The sequence below is a fragment of the Littorina saxatilis genome, linkage group LG17, assembly GCF_037325665.1.
Source record: "Littorina saxatilis isolate snail1 linkage group LG17, US_GU_Lsax_2.0, whole genome shotgun sequence".
NCBI classification, from domain to species: Eukaryota; Metazoa; Mollusca; class Gastropoda; order Littorinimorpha; family Littorinidae; genus Littorina; species Littorina saxatilis.
This window is the reverse complement of record NC_090261.1, coordinates 62,771,911-62,794,899: the sequence shown is the minus strand read 5'-3', so window position 1 is coordinate 62,794,899 and position 22,989 is coordinate 62,771,911. Positions and strand designations below refer to the sequence as shown.

Sequence of the window (22,989 nt, the reverse complement as noted above, 5' to 3'; positions counted from 1 at the left end):
TGCCTGGGCATATCCTTTGTAGTTTAAGTTTTGTTTCAGCAGACTAAATTTAACAGACTGACCGATGAGACTGACCGATGAATTGACCTCATATTCAGTAATTCACTACATTTGAATCAAAAAGGCTACGACAGAGGACCAGAAAATACAAATTGAACATAAAATCAAAAGAATAAAGAACCATTTTCACCAATACTGCGACAACAACAAAAGATAAATATAATCTTTGGCAGCAAGACCCACCTCACAGCACCTTACCAGGCTGACTCCAAACTACAAAAGTACAATGTACTCTAGTGTTTCCCAGCAGAGATTCAGGTTTTGTCTTACTGGAAGAAGACACAGGCAAAATAAGCTGAGCGAGACACAATATAAAGAGAACAGCTGCACCATTGTAGGTCCGATGGAAAGCACTCCACGAAAGAAAGTTCATACAGAGGTTCTCCATCCAACAGACTCCTCTTGTGTGCAAGTGCACAGCACAGTCTAAAGACGTACACAACCCCGGCACTAGGAGGATAGCGCCATCAGTGGCACAAAGTTCTTCACCACCACTCTACTCTCTGGCCCTGCCCACATGCTGACGACCAACTGTGAGTGTGTGAGAATTCACAACCTGCCCAGCCAGCAGTGACTGCTCAATGCGCTCCTCCCTTCACGTAACCCCAATGCTGAGCACGCGGTTCCTACAACCCAGTTGCCTTGGCAACCTCACAACAGGAGAGGGGCCAGTGGGATTTGGATCCAGCGTCTAGCAGCTCTCTCTAGGCAGAACTAACTGCTGGTTATAGGCGGACCCTCATGTGCATATATATAATATATGTCAAACACTGTGACATTCTCGCAGGGATGTTGCTACGCATTTTCGTGAATGGGACCGATGTCCTGGACTCATCATCATGAATAGACATTTGACCGGCTTCATCAATTTTAAGAGGGCATTTTACTTGACCACACATTGTGGTAAGGCCAAAAAAAAAATAGGTCTGTTTACGGTAACACAGGCCAAAAAAATAGGGTCGGTAGGTCCGGATTTTTTATTTTTTTTATTTTTTTTTGAAAAAACCATATTTTTACGTTATTTTGCAAAAAAAACAAGATTTTTTTTTTTCCCCAAATGCCAAAAAAAAGTCTAGGGTCGCGCGAAAAAAACTAGGGTCGGTCGGGTTACCGTAAACAGACCTTTTTTTTTTTTTGGCCTAATACACATCATTGGCCATTGTCTTCTAGCATTAGCAACTGCTCCCTCTCTCTCTCTACCCAAAGCAAACAACAACTGGTATTTTGGGGGAATGCAAGAAATGTGTACCACTACCAGAGAGACTGACTCGGTGCCATTGGTCTTCATAAGGAAATGACTGACAATAGTTTACAACTGATTACTGACACACTGGAACACTTCTAGTTTCTACTTCTAGTTGTGACATGTGTTGCTGAGATTGATGGTGGTTGTGTTGTGGTTTGTCTTCACATGTTGAACTAAGAATTAGAAAAAGGTCTCCCGGTTTTGTGCTCTTCAGTATGTAGCAGCAAAGTTCTGACTATTGTTACTTTTCCCAACTTTACAAAACCAGTAGTCAAAATCTCAATTTAGACCAAAACCACCCAGGCCTATTTTGCCACCGAAGCCAAAATAACCATTCAAAGACCATTCTTCAACTTGAGAGATGATAGGAAGCAAAATAAAGTTTTACGCCCTCACGTCATAATTGTAATTTTCTTGTGAAAATTAGTAACTTTCACGGGTTAATTACTAATATTTAGTTTTGGCGCTTGTAAGCTCTCATAATATTTGCCAGGATGACATGACATAGCTTCTCCCTACATGTCACTCAATTTGGTCAATTTGGTAATGGTGAAAGGTAGTTGACCTTCTGTACACAGAACGGAGTGTAAACAACAGCTGCCAGGGATTGACAAAGCCATTAGGGGCATGTTCCCGGGTTTTAACCCGACTTTAGATGAGATACACAGGTGTATGCGTGTTTAGGTGTTATCAGTCATCTGCACTTATGGCAGAATGACCGAGGTCTTTTACGTGCCACTGTGGTGACACGGGGGAGGGAGATGGATACCGTCTCTGGGTCTGCACATAAGATTGACCTGTGTCCATCCCGGCCAGGATTCGAACCAGCGACCTTTCGATCACAAGTCCAGTGCCCTACCACCTGAGCTACCCGTGCCCCTCTAAAGTTTAAAAAAATAAAAAAATAAAAAATAAACTTTTTTTTTTCCAACTTCAAGAGGTAAAAAAAAACCAAAAAAATTCTTCCTGGGACGGAAATCCGTCAGGGACGGAAGAAATCCCACCCCTGTAAATGTTATGTGCCACAGAAGTACGACAAGGATACTGCCCCTGAGTCATCACATAAAGTTGACCTATGTCCGTTTCAGGCCTTGATTTGACTAGAAGATCACAATCCCAGGCGCGGCCGCCTGGTGGGTTAAGAGTGGAGATTTTTCCGATCTCCCAGGTCAACTTATGTGCAGACCTGCTAGTGGCTTATCCCCCTTCATGTGTACACGCAAGCACAAGACCAAGTGCGCACAGAAAAGATCCTGTAATCCATGTCAGAGTTCGGTGGGTTATAGAAACACAAAAATACCCAGCATGCTTCCCCCGAAATCGGCGTATGGCTGCCTAAATGGCGGGGTAAAAACGGTCATACACGTAAAATTCCACTCGTGCAAAAACACGAGTGTACGTGGGAGTTTCAGCCCACGAACGCAGAAGAAGACCACAAGTCTAGTGATCGACCAATTGAGCATGACCTTGACAAGACCCTAATAAAATTTACAAATTGAGCATGACATTGACAAGACCCTAATTTACAAACAAAAGCCGGAACAGACCTGAGACAGCCATCCTGATCATAATTATAGTGATGTACGCAGGAACCCAGAGTGATTTGGAACTTTTTTTATTATCAAGAATCTGAATACAGTACATGCTAGGCCAGCAACTCATGAATAAATGCAACAAAGAAGCTTACGCCAAGAACTGAATGGGAAAAGGACTTTCAGGACAATAAACTTTCAGACGACCACAAAGCAAGAAGCAGTCGGTTGATTTTCCATGTGAGCAGTGGAGCAGAGAAGTGCTTGGGGTACAAGCTGAATAAACTGTGAGAAAACAGCGGGGGATTATCAACCGGAGGCCATGTCAATGTACCCTTCTCTCTGCTCAATGAGGTCCTCTTTCCCACAACATAAGCAAAGCAACCCTTTCCTATTTTCTCTTTCAACCCACCCTTTACTCCACATGCACACCGCATCCACTCCCCTTTTCCTTTCTCAATGTCATAAATTTAGGAACGACATTTTATTACTGAACATCACAATCAAATCCTAGTAAGGAGGACATTTAACAATTACACATACATGTGCATGTATACTCAATCAAACATGGCCAGGCTCTAAAAGTAACATGGGATACGAGCCAATAAGACCATCCCTCCACAGTCCACTTGGTCACATACCAAAAATCAGCTTGCTGTGGTCAGTTAGAATGAATGAATCATTTGATGAATCAATTTTCTAAAATAGGCACCAGTGCTTTTTAATTTTAGTTTTACACAATCAATCCTTGTTGACAAGTTCATGTTGCAGACTGACACTATGTGCACAGGGAGCACCCATGGGTTAGGGTTAGGGTTAACCTAGACCAAGCGGAGGGGAGCACCCATGGGTTAGGGTTAACCTAGACCAAGCGGAGGGGAGCACCCATGCTGTTCATGTTTAGAATAAGACCAAGCGGAGGGGAGCACCCATGGTGTTCATGTTTAGAATAAGACCAAGCGGAGGGGAGCACCCATGCTGTTCATGTTTAGAATAAGACCAAGCGGAGGGGAGCACCCATGCTGTTCATGTTTAGAATGTGACCAAGCGGAGGGGAGCACCCATGCTGTTCATGTTTAGAATGTGACCAAGCGGAGGGGAGCTCAGCACCCATGCTGTTCATGTTTAGAATGTGACCAAGCGGAGGGGAGCACCCATGCTGTTCATGTTTAGAATGTGACCAAACTGAGGGGAGCACCCATGCTGTTCATGTTTAGAATGTGACCAAACTGAGGGGAGCACCCATGCTGTTCATGTTTAGAATGTGACCAAGCGGAGGGGAGCACCCATGCTGTTCATGTTTAGAATGTGACCAAGCGGAGGGAGGCATGGTCTTATCCCATCAACAAGACATGAGACGGCAATGCCAACTTGTCATTTTAACACATACTTAAAGTTAACCATTTCATCGCTGTAATTCACAAACGTATCTGAATTTTTGAGGGTTTGAAAAAAAAAGTAAGTTGAAAATTCACCGCATCAAATAATTTATGGCTGATATTTTCTTTGAAACAGTGCAATAGCAGTCAGAATGTGTGTTAACAAGGCTTTCCCCACATTTGTCAAATACCCTTAATTCGCCATTTTCATGTTGAAGGTTTGCAACCGATGTGCTCCTCTACATGGTTTAATAATGGTAACCTCGTATCTTCAGCGCTCCCTTGAAAAAAGGAAAATACACGTTTTCTCCTCAAGAACTTACATTGAAAAGCAGTTGGACATTTGAGCTCACATGGGCAAAAAAATGAGGCAGCTTTCTTTCATTCTTTCTTTATTTGGTGTTTAACGTCGTTTTCAACCACGAAGGTTATATCGCGACGAGATACTACGACTACGACGATTTATTGCCAAGAAAAGTGATTAAATATAAATTATAAACACATGTGCATGACTATTGACTTTGCCAACCTGGTGCTTTTAATTCCAAACAAGAACATAAAGCTAAGAGAGTTGCACTGTACTTATAGCAGCCCTGCAAGTCCAAAAAATGGTGCACTAGCCTTTGGCTATTGATTCTGAAAATGTACAAGCCAGAGAGCAAACTGTACTAGCCAAACCAACATTTCTTTTCAGGAACTTTACTCGCATTTAGCGAGTAGAAGAACACTTCTACTTTCTTTAACTACTGCACTTCTCATAAACCTTCGCAGTAAAAATGCTTTTTCCCACAACAAAACTTTGTAAGGCAGGGTTCTTCTCTAGTCAGATTTGAAATTGAAGAATATGTACCTGGTCCAAAACTGGCAGTGGCATGTCTTTAAATAAAAAAAAAGACACCTCACACATGTATCTATACAACACATGACATAAAGAAATGCCTCTGAAAATAGAAATGCATAATTCACATTAGCATTTCTAACAGTGACAAAGCTTACGTTTCATTGAGCAGCTCTCACTAGTCTCAGTCTTGCTGGAGTGTATCTAGCACTTTTTTTGTGTTTTGATTTTTAACTAACAGTAACAGTAGCACATCAGTCATCAAAGCAGTCTGTTTACTTTCCAATTAAATTCAAAAACACGCAAAAAAAGACCATGTTACTGTTCTGCATAGTATGCTTTTGTTACTCAGTGCCGAACGAGAGAATGAATCATAGACATGTACCCATCGATCCTAACTGGCCTTGTCCTTGTAGTTGTACCATCAGGAAAGGAAGAAGCACTATCCGAACACTGGACTCTGGAGCCTTCCGGCGTTTCTAATTCTACAAACTTCGGTTATTCAACGACCAGGACAACTGTTTCAACCACCCCTGCTTAGTTGCTGACCCGATGCAATACGGGATTCGATACTCACACCAGACAACAGCTTGCCAATGACGCTCCTCAACATAAATTTGACTCACTCTTGCACACAGCCGCATAGCATTTGGCTACATTTGCACTCATTTTTAACGGGGACGCCTCCGTGGGTCACCTTCGCACGCAGATCAAAGAAATAAAAACAGAATTGGCTGGAGCTCTTGAATACGTGTTCAGTTGTGCACAAATTAGACAATGAGCAACAAATTTAACAGCAGATCAATCGTTTCAATCAAATAAAAATAGAAATTTCTCACGCCGGTGTAGAATATAGCCAAGCGCCAGCCATGTTGGTAGTAGACGGCTTCAAAGCATCAGGTTGTAATTCCGATGTCTGTTGTCTGCATTAATTCAAAATCGCAAATAATTCCTACCTGTGTGACTGGATCGAAGAATATTCTGGTCGTTAGTATCCACGTTTTTCACTAAACACAAAAGCAACAGAAATCGTCCAATAAGTAAGTATATCGGGGAGGTTGCAGAAGATTGCGGGAACCCGACGCGAGCCTGCTAACGACGGCGAGAGAAGCTACACATGAATACACAAAAGAGTTCTTCGTGTCAAGTACAGGATTAACGTCATTATGTTGCACAAAATAAAAACCTTGCTAAAAAATTATCAGAAAATATTGCAATAATATAATAAATAATTCGCAAGCAGACTGAGGCTGCAAAAATTCAAATTATGCAGGTGTGCGCGCATGAATATCACGGAAATGAATGATGTCATCATAGTATTATGGGTACTCCCTGCAGAATCCGTTCACTGAAAATGAATAATGTATCGGAATTTCATTATCGCTTATTCATCATTGCATTTCATAGATAAATTACTATTTGCGAGAAAGCTATTAGCAATACTCGTTGCAAAAATCTGCACATAACATTCTGCCCTTTTGAAGAGAAGTCAGTGCGGACAACCCAAAGCACCTGTAATGAATGAACATTGAAAAGTCGTCTGCTCGAACTGCCTTACGGCAACACACTTTACATTGTTTTTCCTTTATTTAACAAGTCGTGTGTGTCAGAACTAGCACCTCACAGCTCTCCCACTTTTTAAACTATGACTAATGAGACACAAATATGTTAGGGTTAGGGTACCCTAAGTACATAGGCCACCTTGTGTGTTCAAGTAAGCTTACCGGCTACGTCGTGGAGAGGAACTAAGTGGGCGTGGCTTGGTTATCATGTTCAGTCGCTTCTGAGGTGCGTTGCATAGAGCAAACGATCTGTTCGCGCAGAGACAAAAAGTTTTCATGTTGTAGGAAACGCTATGTTCGCGGCGAACTGTTCGCGGCGAACTCAATTCTACCCTCTCTACCTATTTTCAAGTAAATGGACCCATCTCTTCGCTGACAGCCGAGTCAATGCATGCATATTGGGGGCGATCATGCGAACAGTCGCTGAACAGCCCTCCCTACCCGCACTGACCAAAGTAGACGAGTCCAATCGCTTACAGCTCAGTTCATGAGTACATTTTAGGGGTGACGGTATCCAGTGGCCCTCAGGATATCTGTGTGTGTGTGTGTTTGAGTTTCGTACCCCACGTGGAGAAGCAGCCTTTCCTTTTCTTTTTTTTGGTGGTCAGATTTGGTGACGATCGGTCCGTTCATTCTTGAGATCTATATGCGAACACAAACACACACACAAACAAACAAACAAACACATCGACCGAATCCTATACACACCCCTATACCGGGGGTGTAATTAAAGTCTGCTGGACCCTAGTACTGCGTACTCGGGAATAAAGGTGAATGTTTAGGAGTAAAAAGCCCGTGTGCGCGGGTTCTCTCTCTCTCTCTCTCTCTCTCTCTCTCTCTCTCTCTCTCTCTCTCTCTTTCTCTCTCTCTCTCCATGTCTCTGTCTTTCTCTCTCTGTTCGTCTGTCTGTCTCTCCCTCCCTTTCTTTTTCTTTCTCGATCTCTCTACCTGTCTCTCTTTCTCTCTCTCTCTCTCTCTTTCTCTCAGTCTCGCTCTCTCTTTCTCTCTCTGTTCGTCTGTCTGTTCGTCTGTCTGTCTCTCCCTCCCTTTCTTTCTCTTTCTCGATCTCTCTATCTTTTTGAGAAAACTCAGGTCTTTTAACATCAGACAAGAAATCCTTCAGATATTTTGAGTGAGCGATGTTCAGCGCCTTACCAGCAGCTTTTCTTCGTCTCCACACTTTGTTCAATTAACTAGTATTTTAGTCATTCTTAACCATCCAAGGATCTATGTGTTTGGACCGGTGTCTGCGTCTTCTTCTCCTTTTCAATCGGATATAAGTTTTGAGTGTTTTTGCTATGCTGATCGCCGTCTACAAGTGTCTGTTTGCCGCGGCCTCTCTGTCGGCCATTGTGTTGACGCGGTGTGACAGTGACAGTAGGCCTGTCCACTCGACAGCCATGCTTGTGAACGTCGCTGAGTGTTGTGCAGTGGCACTGACCACCGGGCCCCGACCCTATGCGTCGCTACGGTTGTCTCCGGTTGTGCTTCAGCGGTGCCGACAGCTTGGAATAGTTCCTGGAAAAACGGTGAGAGGGGTACGGGCCGGTAGCAGACGACAGAAACACATTCCAGTCATTACGAGTGTTGCACAGGCGCCTGACAGTACCATGTGTTTTAACGATGGCATGCACTTGTATCAAAGACAATCTAAGCGTAACCTATCCAACATGATTCAGATAAACCAACCTGACATCACACACGTTCCAAAGACAATGAAAATAGAAACTATCGCATCCACAGGCACACGAGCCGTGGCACATAGCCAAAAATGTATTAACAGATCAAATCTAGTTAGTATCAAACGCACACTCCCCACAAAGCAGGGGGATGATTCCAAACACTTCAAGGTGTGCTACCTGAACGCCCAGTCGTGCCGCAACAAAACGACCGAGCTAGCGGACCTGATACACGATAGCCAAGCGGACTTAGTCTTCATAACAGAGACTTGGTTTAGAGAGGTCGGCGACGAGCCCCTGATGCAAGCGATGACTCCCCCGGGCTTCAACCTCCACTCCTGCCCACGTCTGACTGGCGCGGGTGGTGGTCTGGCCGTGCTCTATCGCACTTCATTGCGCGACTGCGTAGACATTTCGCTTGAACGGTTTGATTTTCTTTCGTTTGAACTGTGCAAGACTAAAATCCGTCATTGCAATCAAGACCTCACATTTCTTTGTGTATACCGCCCTCCCCCCAATAAAAAGAACAAACTATCTACTCCGCAGTTTTTGGCTGAGTTCACAGAGCTTTTAGACGAATACGCCAATTTGCACTGTAATCTTGTAGTTGTCGGAGACATCAACCTTCATTATGATTCACAGTCGGACTTGAACGCTAACACGCTGAAAACACTGCTCCCCACTCTCAACTTGTCCCAGCTGGTAGACAGGCCGACGCATCGTCGTGGACACACCCTTGACTGGGTGGTGGTCGGCGGGGACGTCGGCGTCTCAGACCTGATTGTGCAGGACATGCTGATCTCCGACCACTTCGTCATTTCTTTCAGCTTCGACCTTCAGAAGCCAGGCCCTGCCAGACGAGTCGTCACCTCGCGCAACATGAAGCGGATCGACATGGCAGCACTGAAGGATGACGTCAGAGCACTCCAGTTAGACAGACATGACCTCGTGTCCAGCTACAACAGCGACCTGCGCCGGATTCTGGACAAGCACGCCCCTCTCACCACACGCACAGTCACCGACAGACCCTCGGCACCTTGGCTTACGCCGGAGGTCTCCACAGCCAAGCAAGATCGGCGTCGTGCTGAGAGAGAGTGGAGGAAATCGGCTCTCACGGTCCACAGGCAAATCTTTACTTTTCACCGAGAGGCCGTCAAAGAGATGGTGGATAAGAACAGACACCAGTTTATTTCTCAGAAAATCGAGAACAGCACCTCCAGCAAAGAACTCTTTCTGATCACAGGGCAGCTCCTCGGTAAAGTTCAAAATAAAAAGCTACCAAACTCCGTCCCTCTTGATGACCTTCCAGATAAGTTTGGGGACTTTTTTGCCGAAAAAATCGAGAAGATCCGAGTCGAGCTTGATGCTGCTCCTGGGCATCCAGAGCATGCGCCATTTCACGGCGCCCACCTCACCGATTTTTCTCCTGTCACTAAAGAACAAGTGAAGAAGATCATTGAAAAAGCTCCACCCAAATCCTGTATTCTCGACCCAATTCCTTCAGAGCTATTAAATGAGTGTCTAGAGGAATTACTCCCTGTCATTACTGACATCATAAATCAATCCCTCACATCCGGTCAAGTACCCCCTTCTTTTAAGCATGCAGTAGTCACTCCCCTCCTGAAAAAAGCTAACCTTGACATCAACACTTTCAAGAACTACCGCCCTGTCTCCAATTTGCCTTTTGTTTCGAAAGTCCTTGAAAAAGTTGTTTTGGCCCAATTGTCAGAGCATCTCGCTAAGACAGGTATGGTTGAACCATTACAGTCCGCCTACCGCGCAGATCACAGCACTGAAACAGCCCTACTTAAGGTAGCGAATGATCTTCTCACTGCTTGTGACAGCGGCTCTGTTTCGCTTCTGGCCCTGTTGGACCTATCCGCAGCGTTCGACACCCTTGACCACGATATACTGCTGGCAAGGTTGAACACCACATTCGGCATAACAGGCACGGCTCTGGGGTGGTTCTGCTCCTACCTGACTGGACGCACTCAGGCTGTTGTGATCCAGAATAAGCACTCCGAGGACACCATATTAAAGTATGGTGTCCCACAAGGATCTGTGTTAGGCCCAGTGTTATTCACTATGTACATGCAGCCGTTAAGCAAAGTCATAAAGCACCACAATGTCCTGTACCACATGTTCGCAGACGACACTCAACTACAAAAATCCGCACACACCAAACAGTTTACAGAGTTAGTGCAGTCAATAGAATCATGCAGCGATTCCATCAAACAGTGGATGACAGTCAACAAGCTCAAGATGAATGATGATAAGACAGAGATCATGCCAGTTGGCAAACAATCAAAGTTAAAGCTTCTTTCAGAAACATCCAGTCTTACCCTTTCTGATACCACAGTCACATTCAGCACCAAAGTAAAAAACCTGGGTGTCCACCTTGACAGTAACCTGTCAATGGACGCCCACATCAACTCACTCTGCAGAACCGCCTTTCTTGAAATGCGGAGGATTAGCCAAATCAGACACCTTCTTTCCCTCGACGCAACCAAGACACTGGTTTCGGCTTTTATTTTGTCGAGACTGGATTACTGCAACTCGCTCCTAGCCGGCCTCCCAGACGCCAAGCTAGACCGCCTACAGCGCATCATGAACAATGCAGCACGTCTTGTGCTGCGCAAGCGCAAGCGCGACCATGTCACCCCTCTCCTCATGACCCTTCACTGGCTACCAATCAAAGCACGCATTACATATAAAATAGCTACCCTGTGTTACCGTAGCCTTCAAGACTCTGCCCCTTCTTACCTGTCTTCGCTCTTAAAGCCACACGTCCCCACACGCAACCTCAGATCCGCTGACGCAGGGCACCTTGTTGTCCCACGCGTCAAACTGAACGCTTTCGGCAAGCGCGCCTTTACCTACACAGCTCCCTCTATTTGGAACTCTCTGCCCATGTCTGTCCGCCTTTCTACCTCTCTCCCTTCCTTCAAGTCCTCTCTAAAAACACACCTCTTCCGGGAATACTTCAACCCCTAGCCTGTGCGAGTGATTCGATGTTGTCCGTGTGTGTGTTTGTGTGTGTGTGCGAGTGAGCGACACGAGTATATGCGAGTAATTGGTTGTGTGCACTGTTCAGTATTTGCCACATTAAGGAGAGGGGTCGCTTGCCATCGTAGCGCGCTGTGGGCCGGCTGGGGGCGGGTTGCTTGCGAGGGCTGTATTTTGTACATTGATTATTTGATACATGTATAATTATTAAATGCGTCTCCAGGAATATGTTTAGTTTAAATCTTGTGTCGATACTATTTAATTCTGCCTCGCTATTAGCCATTGAGTAAAACTGTTTTATCACCATTGCTTTATTGTTGTTAATTCGTCTCCAGAAATATGTTTTGTTTTAATCTTGTGTCGATACTATTTAACTCTGCCTCGTTATTAGCCATTGAGTATAACTGTTTTATCACCATTGTTTTATTGTTGTTCTTTGGCCATTTACGTTGAATGACTTGTTATACATTGACATTGATAGTTTTATTCTTCTTCTTCTTCGTCGTTCGCTAGATAGTTTTATTATAAGAACCTTTTTTTTTAATTCCTATTAACTCGATGTTCTTTAACTATGTTTGTAAATTGTTAGAGGATCTTTTAGTAGAAGTGTTTAACTGTCGAAGCTGCTTTTACCTAAGAGACCGACTGTATATTGTGCTGTTGTACTTGTCAGACTTGATTGTACCAAGTCCTTCACATGTTGTAATGCGCTTAGAGCCAAATATTTTTGTTTTTTGTAAGGGATAGGCGCAATATAAATACACTTTATTATTATTTTACACTTCAACGTGCAATAGTGTGTTGTACTTTGGCTCCGTGTGTTGGGGTGGCAACATCAACAAGCAAGACAGGGATAGATTAGATAAATTCATCAGGAAAGCAAGTGGGGTGGTAGGGAGGAAGCAGGACAATTTCACATCAACATATGAACGACGACTGACTGACAAGGTACAGAAGATTTTGGCTGACGACTCGCACCCACTCAGACCGGAATTTGACAGTAGACGGACAGACAGGAGCAACAGATTCAGACAACCAACCGCAAGATCCACACGCTACAGAAATTCGTTCATTCCATCTGCAATTCACATCTTCAATTCTCAGGTGGGGCGGTAGATGCTGGTGTTGTCGCTCTGATGCACGGGGTCAGTGTTCTGTATTGTTTCAGTATTGTTGATTTTGTTTTGCATTCTACTCTCTTAATCTTAGACAACATGTGATAACCGGCAAGGTGCTGACTTTCTTTTGTGCATTGTTGATGGTGAATGCATGTTAATTTATTTTTAATATACTTTCTTATGTGATAACCAATGTGCTATATTTTCTCAGGACAAAGAACAAATGTTTATTTTGAATGTGTTATGTATGTTATTATTACGGACACAAACGCTCAGCAATGTAATTTCTCTTTTAGAGATTAATAAAGTTATTGTATTGTATTGTATTGTATTGTATCTGTCTCTCTCTCGCCCCCCTTCCGCACACACGCGCGCGTATACACACACACACACACACACAGGCACACACACACACACACACACACACGCACAGACGCACACACACACACACGCACAGATGCACACACACACACACACACACACGCACATACACAGACAAACACACACACGCACAGACACACAGACACAGACACACACACACACACACAAGCACACAAACACACACACACACACATATGTTTACATACACACATACACACGCGCGCATAAACATAAACATATACATTAACATAAACCAACAGTGATACACACATAAACACAAACAAGCACGCACACACACAAACACACACACACACACACACACACACAGCCATTGCCATACGCACACGCAAATACACCCACACACTTCATTGCACGCAGATATTCATTGCAAGTGTCACTATCTGCACACATTCTTCTCGCTCTGACTTTTTGTGGACGTCAGCCTTTTCAAACTTGACTCGGTCCGATCTCGTGAAAAAAGCAGAAAACGCGATCTTGCAGCAAATACAAAACAAGTCGTGTAAGGCGAAAATACAATATTTAGTCAAGTAGCTGTCGAACTCACAGAATGAAACTGAACGCAACGCAACGCAGCAAGACCGTATACTCGTAGCATCGTCACTCCACCGCCCGTGGCAAAGGCAGTGCCCGTGGAATTGACAAGAAGAGCGGGGTATTCGTTGCGCTGAGAAGGATAGCACGCTTTTCTGTACCTCTCTTCGTTTTAACTTTCTGAGCGTGTTTTTAATCCAAACATATCATATCTATATGTTTTTGGAATCAGGAACCAACAAGGAATAAGATGAAAGTGTTTTTAAATTGATTTGGGGAAAAAAAAATTGATAATAATTTTTATATATTTAATTTTCAGAGCTTGTTTTTAATCCGAATATAACATATTTATATGTTTTTGGAATCAGCAAATGATGGAGAATAAGATAAACGTAAATTTGGATCGTTTTATAAATTTTAATTTTTTTTTACAATTTTCAGATTTTTAATGACCAAAGTCATTAATTAATTTTTAAGCCACCAAGCTGAAATGCAATACCGAAGTCCGGGCTTCGTCGAAGATTACTTGACCAAAATTTGAACCAATTTGGTTGAAAAATGAGGGCGTGACAGTGCCGCCTCAACTTTCACGAAAAGCCGGATATGACGTCATCAAAGACATTTATCAAAAAAATGAAAAAAACGTATGGGGATTTCATACCCAGGAACTCTCATGTCAAATTTCATAAAGATCGGTCTAGTAGTTTAGTCTGAATCGCTCTACACACACACACACACACACACACACACACACGCACATACACCACGACCCTCGTTTCGATTCCCCCTCGATGTTAAAATATTTAGTCAAAACTTGACTAAATATAATGAGACATGCAGTAGCGTATTTTACTACCAAAACACACACAAGCAAAATAATACACCCACACAATTCATTACACGGAAATAGGAAGGTGGTGGGGAAGGGAGAGAGAGAGAGAGAGAGGCAGAGCAGAGAGAGACAGAGACAGAGAGACAGAGACAGAGACACAGAGAAATGGAGAGACAGTGAGAGAGAGAGAGAGAGAGGAGGGAGAGAGAGAGAGAGTTCTTTCTCTCTTATGCCTTTATATCACAATAAGCCGCAAGGGTCACTTTATGCACGCATTCTTCTCTCGCCTTTTCAATCATAAGTTCGATCTCATGAAACAAGCAACACACACACCCACACCCACACCCTCTCACACACATGCACATATATTCACCCAGGAACACACACACACACACACACACACACACAACCTCAAACACACACCCCCGACAGACACACATCCACACACACGAACATATACTTTCACACACACACACCACCCTTAAAAGACACTCATATACACTAACGCACACACAAACACACACACACACACACGTACACACACACACGCACACATACACACACCCACTCACAACACACACACACACACACACACGCACACACACACAGGCACACATACACGCACACGAACACACACACTTACTACACACACGCACACACACACACATACATACTCACACAATCACACGCGCGTGCGCGCGCATACAAATACACACAGTGTTAGTGTGTGTGTGTGTGTGTGTGTGTGTGTGAGAGTGAGAGAGAGAGAAAGAAAGGGAGAGAAAGAAAGGAAGAAAGAGAGAGAGAGAGAGAGTCAACCGGAAAGCTCAGTACAGTGCAATAGTTTTTGGCGTGCCACCTCTCAGATACGTTACAGAATGCTCCAGAATGCTCCCCGCAAACCCCCGTTTCCTAGACCATTCTCGGCGAGCGTTCGCAATCATTGTTACGCTTCAGTGACCCCGGACAATGGTACTCTGTCTACTAAATATTCCTTATCTCTTAAGTAATTAAAGGCACAGTAAGCCTCCCGTAAACCATCACAGAGCTCCCCGAGCGTCTAAATACAGTACAAGCATACTTCCATTTGAACGCTCACCGAACGGGAACATCCTGGCTGCTTTCTGTCGAGCGTGAGACATTTTCCAAGAATTTATTTTCGTAGACTTGTTCCGTTAACAACAACGGCGCCTCGTTTTTGCGCTAGACCTAACTTTTAAAATCTAAATAATAAATTGACAGCTTGTTACACAAACATTCTTTAATCATAAAAGAATTCGTTTTTCATCAAGACAAGATCAGAACAATTCGAAGTTGTGAAAGTTTAAAAAAAGAAAAGCCCGGAAGCAGGGTCACGCAAGGGTCGTAGCAGACGACGGCCGGTTTATCGAGTGCAAATCGCCGATCCTCTCAACAGTCAAAAGCCATCGCTAGAGTTCTTGTGAACCACAGCCGTTGTTTCGTGCATAAAAAAACGTGCTATTGTAGATAAGCTCACGTCGAGTCGCATTCAAATGACTAACTATGACGACTGCATTGTGAAAAGGGGGAAAACTGGATCACACGGGTTCACGATGGCTCAGGGGTAAGATAAACCACGCCGGCAAAAATAAATTCTTTGAAAATTGTTCGCTCTTTACGGAGGGCACCTAGGATGTTCTCAATTGGTGAGTGTTTAAATGAAAGGGTGTTTGTACTGTGTGTAAAAGCCTGACCGTATCTGTGATGGTTTACGGGAGGCTTACTCTGCCTTTAAGATATTGTAGACATATTTTAATTCTGGTCATACGCAGAATTACACAGCGTCTATTGCTGTTCACTAGGAAATGTATGTTACTACTAATTCCTGCTACTGGTGACCTCGGTCTACTCAGTTTCTACCGCCCTGTGACCACTATGGTCCCACTCTACGGACAAAAATAACCGTGCACTAGCTTCTAGAAATCCCGTCGAATCTCAGCTATGCGGGTCTATTGGCGTGATATTCCGGCGGCTTCTCAGATCCTTCATTCTGTCATCTGGACACTATCTGCCTTTCCGACCGGTTACACGACGCACTGCACAACATAAATAGCGGACATCTTGTCTTAGATATCTGTCTGCTATGTTTAAAGTTACAGTGTTAGTCGATTCAACTTATGCGATAAACATTAACGGTATTCAAATGCTTATTCCATTTACCTGTTAAGTGCTCTACTCGGGCTTCCTTTCTCCCGGTCGATTCCTGTGACAACCCCTCCCTGTCGCTGGACAGTGGTTAAGTGTAACGATATCTTCGTTGCGATTCACATCAACTCTCTCGGTCAGTGAGCTGAATTCACAGTACGTGCACCACACTTCACTATGTCACTCTATTATCTCTGGTTAGCGCTCTAAAAGCGTGGAGGATATCACTATCAAACTTTGCCTGTTAGTGTTATTCGTGATTTTCTTCACAGCTTATATCGCGCGTATTCCGTGGGTACAGTTCTAAGCGCAGGGATTTTTTTAATCTTTTTTTTTATGCAATTTATATCGAGCACATATTCATATTTTTGGCGGATGGGGGGAGGGGGGGGCTTAGTTTTCATCTTTAGACCGCCGTGTACAAAGCAAATTTAGTCTGCTACTGTTGTTTTTATTTAAAGGCACAGTAAGCCTCCCGTAAACCATCACAGATACTGTCAGGCTTTTACACACAGTACAAACACCCTTCCATTTGAACGCTCACCAAACGGGAACATCCTAGGTGCCCTACGTAAAGAGCGAGCAATTTTCAAAGAATTAATTGTGCGGATTGTGTCATAGACAATCGGACCGTGGTGCGTTTTGGCGCTAGACCTAACTTTTAAAATCTAAATAATAAATTGACAGCTAATTGTTACACAAACATTCTTAAATCATAAAAGAATTCTTTTTTCATCAAGACAAGATCAGTACAATTCGAAGTTTTGAAAGTTTGAAAAAAGAAAAGCCCGGAAGCAAGGTCACGCAAGGTCGTGGTTCTCATAGCAGACGACGGTTTATACTGCCTATATATATCACCAGTTCCTCTGAACAGTCAAAAGCCATCGCTAGAGTTCTTGTGAACCACAGCCGTTTGTTTCGTGCATAGTCAGAGGTACTTAATAACGTGCTATTGCAGATAAGCTGACAGCGAGTCGCATTCAAATTACTAACTGACGACTACATTGTGAAAAAGGGAAACTTGATCACACGGGTTCACGATGGCTCAGGGGTAAGATAACCCACGCAAAAATAAATTCTTTGAAAATTGCTCGCTCTTTACGGAGGGCACCTAGGATGTTCCCGTTTGGTGAGCGTTCAAATGGAAGGGTGTTTGTACTGTGTGTAAAAGCCTGACAGTATCTGTGATGGTTTACGGGAGGCTTACTGTGCCTTTAAGTTGAGATCAGATTAGTAACACCTTAAACAAACTTGATGTAAAGCCTTATAATTTAACAATCATCTGATTAGATGTGAGCTTGTGACCGACGACAGTTATGGTACACATGTACTTTTGCGCATCCGTTTGAACTTGTGAACTCGTGGTACCTCTGTGCTATCGAGGATTTAAACCTATCGGGGGGATCCACTAAGGTTTCCGAGACTGTGTTTTGTCTGTATTGAAATGGTCTGGCGGAAGAGCCGATCCTTTAATTTGCATAGGTAAAATGATCGCTTTTCGGTACCCGACACCCCACTGAGTTGAATTTGTTTTAACATTGTGACGTAGGCACGCGGGATGTTGTGGGTTGGGGCATTTACTTAGTTTTCGCTGGTGCTTCGAACAGAACACATGAAAGGGAGATCCGAAAGTGGTGAGGAGGTTTAGCATCACTCTAGAAGAAAGCGAAACGGAAAAAGACCTTGGTGTACTTGTAGACAATCGCCTGAGTTTCAAGGGACATGTTGCACAAGCAACTGCGAAGGCAAACAAAACCATAGGCATCATCAGGAGATCGTTTGAGCATCTGGATAGGGAGGTGTTTGTACAACTCTACAAGAGTCTTGCCAGGCCAATCCTTGAATATGGACATTCAGTATGGCAACCACAGCAGAAACTGCTGTGCAAGGAAATAGAGGACGTGCAGAGAAGGGCTACCAAACTGATATCAGCTCTCTAAGTGAGAAAACTTATCCAGAACGACTAGCCATACTCAAACTACCCAGTCTCGAACACAGGCGTCTCCGAGGTGACATGATCGACCTCTACAAGTACATGCAAAGGATCTACGACACAGGCAACCCGAAATTCCAGCTGGCCGAAACCAAAGACACTAGAGGAAACAGCCTCAAGTTGTATAAACCATTTTGTAGGCTGAACGTTCGGAGCTGCTTCTTCGCAGAAAGGGTGATTCCTTACTGGAACAGTCTGCCAGAAACAGCACAGTTGTGACAGCACCATCAGTGAACAGTTTCAAAGGAAGGCTGGGCAATTTCTGGGCAGACAGACCAGAGAAATTCTCGCCAACGTGCTACCAATAACCGCCCGCGCATGCCACCAAAAAAGTGTTATTGGAGTACCATTCGACAGGATCGATGAACAGGCCTAAGGCCTTAAACATCGCAAGTTCAAGTTCAAGTTCAAGAGACGTGTCCAGTGAGCGGTCGCGTGGCAGGTTTGCTACGAGAAGCAAGGGAACAGTAACGTGACTTTGTTGAGACGGGTATGTCATTCATATATGCTATTCTTTTGATATAATGGGTAAAACAGCGTTAAAGTATGCGGGTTGTGACCTGCTTTGGGAGGATTTATTTGAATGTTCAAGTAGATTGTTTTGTGAGTTGAATGTTCGGGAAAACTTTTGTTTATTGAATGTTTTAGAAAACCGTTTGAGTGTTTGAGAGAACTGTATTGTAGGCATGTTATTTGGAAGGAATGATGTTTTGTTTTGTTGTTGTTAAAGGATTTACTTTGTGGTGGTTGAAATTTTTCAGTTGTTTATGTATGCTTATGACGTGCATTCTGTGATTTGCAGAGTGGCGGAGTGTGCGACGGGGTTTCGTTAGAGGGGTTCAGTTAGGTTTCGTTAGAGGGGTGCAGCCGGTTAGATTTCGTTAGAGGGGTGCAGTTAGATTTCGTTAGAGCGGTTCAGTTAGGTTTCGTTAGAGGGGTTCACTTAGATTTCAGTTAGGTTCAGGAGACGAGGTTTTAATTAGGTTTTGTTAGATTGGTTTTTTGGGGGATTGTTTTTAGATTGGGTTTTTTAGACTTCGTTTGTTTAGATTTTAATTAGAGTTTCATCGGGTCTTTTGAATTTTTAGACTATAGTTCTAGAGTGAGGATCTGGAGTATAGTTCTAGAGTATAGTTCTGGAGTATGGTTCTAGAGTGAGGATCTAGAGTATAGTTTTGGTTTGTTTTAGTTTTAGAGAGTAGAACACATTGGAAGTTTTGTATTGAAGGTAAACCCCTGTTTTCCCACACATTTCCCCTCACCATCATATGGAAATAAAAGAACCTGGTAATTTAACCTGTGTCAGTTTGTTTTGATTGAGTTTGGAGAGAAAGGGACACTCAGTTATTATTTGACCCCGTGATCAGGGTAAGTCACATTTGGCACTCGGGTACATAAAATTAATTGTTTTTGATGCATACAGCAGTACAATCGATTATAACCCGATAATAATCAGTGTCTGGTGTGTGTGTGTATGTGTGTGGTTGTGTATATGTGTGTGTGCGTACATGTGCCGGTCTGGTTGTGTGTGTGTGTATCCGTACATGTGTCTGGTTGTGTGTATGTGTGTGTATGTGTGTGTTTGTGCGTACATGTGTATGGTTGTGTGTGTGTGTGTGTATTTGTCATCGTGTGCGTGTCATTGTATGTGTGTGTGTGAGTCATTGTGTATGTGTGTGTGTGTGTGTGAGCGTGTGTGTCTATGTGTATGTGTGTGTGCGTGTGTGTCATTGTGTGTGTGTGCAAGTGAGTGTGCTGCAAACAAACCCACCCATCTTGAATAAAGTAAAATGGTTTACAACGGCAACAATAACAACATGACAACAAAAACTGCAACAATAGCAACAAACGAATTGAAGACGAAGAAGACTGGTAGAAGTGTTTGTACGATGTACTTCATTATGCTTCAAACAATAATAAAATACATTCCATACAAGAGTTACAGGGTGGTCCCAAAAAAGTGCCCTATTTTTTATTTTTTATCTCATTAATGATTGTGAAGAGAAATTTAGAAAAAACAGTCACCAACCAATAGCAGAATTATGAGAGATTATGTCTTGGAAATTTGGTAGAAATTGGTCTGTCGTTAGTAGTTGATAATATAATAATAATAATAATGACAGCTTTTATAGCGCGGAACATAGTAAAGTATGCTCTCTGTGTTTTACATTTTTACTATGAATAAAGCCATATTATTTCAACATCAAATACATATACATTCTAACAAAATAATAACGTAACAATAAACTTCCAGCCACACATTATCCACTAATGCTCAATCCAGGTGCCTCTTCACTGGTGATACTCATTTCACGACGCACTGACTTCCCTTGGCCACCCTACTCCCCTGATCTCAACCGGCGAGGTACCGACTCGCCCCCGCCCATCTCACCGCTGCTTTGTAGTCGCCGACTTTACGGTGTACTTGATTTCAAATTGCCAAGGGTGCCATCTCGCCCCCGCAAGCAGTGCCAACTCGCCCCCGTGTATCCATGCGATGGAAGTTGACGTTTCTCGTCCAAAACATGGTTATAAAAAAATAACACGTTTACCTGAGTTTGTCCTGAGTGTACCGTATCCCATGCGATGAAGTTGACTTTTTGACGTTTCTCGTGCAAAACAGGTTAAACAATTTTGACACGTTTAACCGAGTTTTTCCTGAGTTTGTTTTGTGAAAGTCACTTCACAACCATGGCTCTCCAGGTCGCGACCACCAGTCGGGGAGGAAAATGTATTTTTGACAACGAGTTCCAGTTTAGAATTGACAAAAAGACCGGAGAAAAAATGAATGGCAATTGCTATTTCTCGTCACCTGTAGGACTCGCATTTTTAATTAACGTTACTTTTTACAGTATATGTGTGCAATTGTAATTATCGTTACCTTTGTGGCAAATGCAGCCACCTCTTTGACTTGCACATTCGCATTTTTAATTTTTCCTTTTGTCACCAACTGCAACGCATTTGTGTGTGTGTGTGTGTGTGTGTGTGTGTTGGCGGCGAGATGGGAGGGGGCGAATCGCCTCTCTTGCAAAACTCAAGATAATTGGCGGCAAGATGCGAAGCGGCGAGTTCGGAAGCGGCGAGATGGGAAGCGGCGAGTTAGGCCGGGGCGAATGGGGACGTCACCTCTCAACCCACCAGACTACTTTCTGTGGGGGTAACTCAAGGACAGGATATATACGGCAACAATCCCCAGACCCTGGCAGATCTGTAGGACGACATCAGAAGGGAAATCAGGCGCATACCAGCTGACAGCTGACACTGATTGGACGAGTCATGGACAATTTCAATGTTCGTGTTGCAGCAGTTCTTCTACGAAGAGGAGCCTAGATAGAGCATATTATTAACTACAAAGGACAGACCAGTTTCTACCAAATTTGCAAGACACAATCTACCATCATTTTGCTATTGTTTCGTGAACACATTTTCCAAATCTCTCTTCGCAGTCAAAAATGAGATCAAATAGAAAATAGGGCGCTTTTTTTTACCACCCTGTAAATTCTGTAGAGCAGAATACATGCACCTGTCTTGGAAACAGTGACATGTCGGCAATGTTTCAGAAGCATGTGACAAATAGCAATTTCACATGATAAATTGACATTGACTATACCCTACCCCCCAAAAACACAACAACAAAAACAACAATCAAAACCAAACATGCATACACACACCCAACAGCAAGAACACAAATACAATCTTTGTTGATATTTTATATAAATATAGTGGTAAACAAAAATGTCAACAGATGTTCACTAATTCACTCGTATGTACACGATGTGCTTGTTCACACAGTTCATCGCATGTACACGCGCTGCTCAGCCTGTAAACGTTCACACATCTCTCGTAATGCGTGCCATCACAGACTCTGAAGCTGTTTGCTCCAGTGACTGATTTAAATGTGTGCCATCACAGACTCTGAAGCTGTTTGCTCCAGTGACTGATTCAAATGTGTGCCATCACAGACTCTGAAGCTGTTTGCTACATCACACACAAATGTCACTTGGTCCCTTTGTAGCAGGAGTAATGGTAGATGGATCCCTCCGGAGTGTAGTAGAAAGCACTGAAACAACAGAGGAAAAAAAACGCAGGCATCAAACCAGACGGGTGAAAATGGTGTGACAGTCAGCAAATACTGAAATAAAAGAATCTGTATTTTAAACCACACAAATACATGATGTGTAAAGTTTAAAAAAAAAAGAAGACAGTACTGCACCTTCATATTTATGAAAACGATGACACGGATGGACTAGACAACACATTTAGTGGAGTATTTAGTTCAAGGCCAGCGGACAGTCAAGACAGACAACACATTTAGTGGAGTATTCAGTTCAAGGCCAGCGGGCAGTCAAGACAGACAACACATTTAGTGGAGTATTTAGTTCAAGGCCAGCGGGCAGTCAAGACAAACAACACATTTAGTGGAGTATTCAGTTCAAGGCCAGCGGGCAGTCAAGACAAACAACACATTTAGTGGAGTATTCAGTTCAAGGCCAGCGGGCAGTCAAGACAAACAACACATTTAGTGGAGTATTCAAGTTCAAGGCCAGCGGGCAGTCAAGACAAACAACACATTTAGTGGAGTATTTAGTTCAAGGCCAGCGGGCAGTCAAGACAAACAACACATTTAGTGGAGTATTTAGTTCAA

General features: G+C 43.4%; 2 protein-coding genes across 6 annotated transcripts in view; both read right to left on the bottom strand.

Moving 5' to 3' along the window:
- LOC138952069 (spectrin beta chain-like) overlaps positions 1-6,169 on the bottom strand; it is a 165,459-nt gene extending 159,290 nt beyond the window's left edge. For all 5 annotated transcript variants that reach the window (XR_011451293.1, XM_070323641.1, XM_070323643.1 and 2 more), the window contains exon 1: positions 6,012-6,169. The gene's annotated coding sequence lies outside the window, so the exon portion shown is untranslated. The remainder of the gene's footprint in view (positions 1-6,011) is intronic.
- A 14,051-nt stretch (positions 6,170-20,220) lies between these two features.
- LOC138952058 (vam6/Vps39-like protein) overlaps positions 20,221-22,989 on the bottom strand; it is a 121,567-nt gene continuing 118,798 nt past the window's right edge. Inside the window, exon 25 of the mRNA XM_070323630.1 lies at positions 20,221-22,404. Within this exon, the coding sequence (XP_070179731.1) occupies positions 22,341-22,404 (64 nt within the window). The 3' untranslated portion in view covers positions 20,221-22,340. The remainder of the gene's footprint in view (positions 22,405-22,989) is intronic.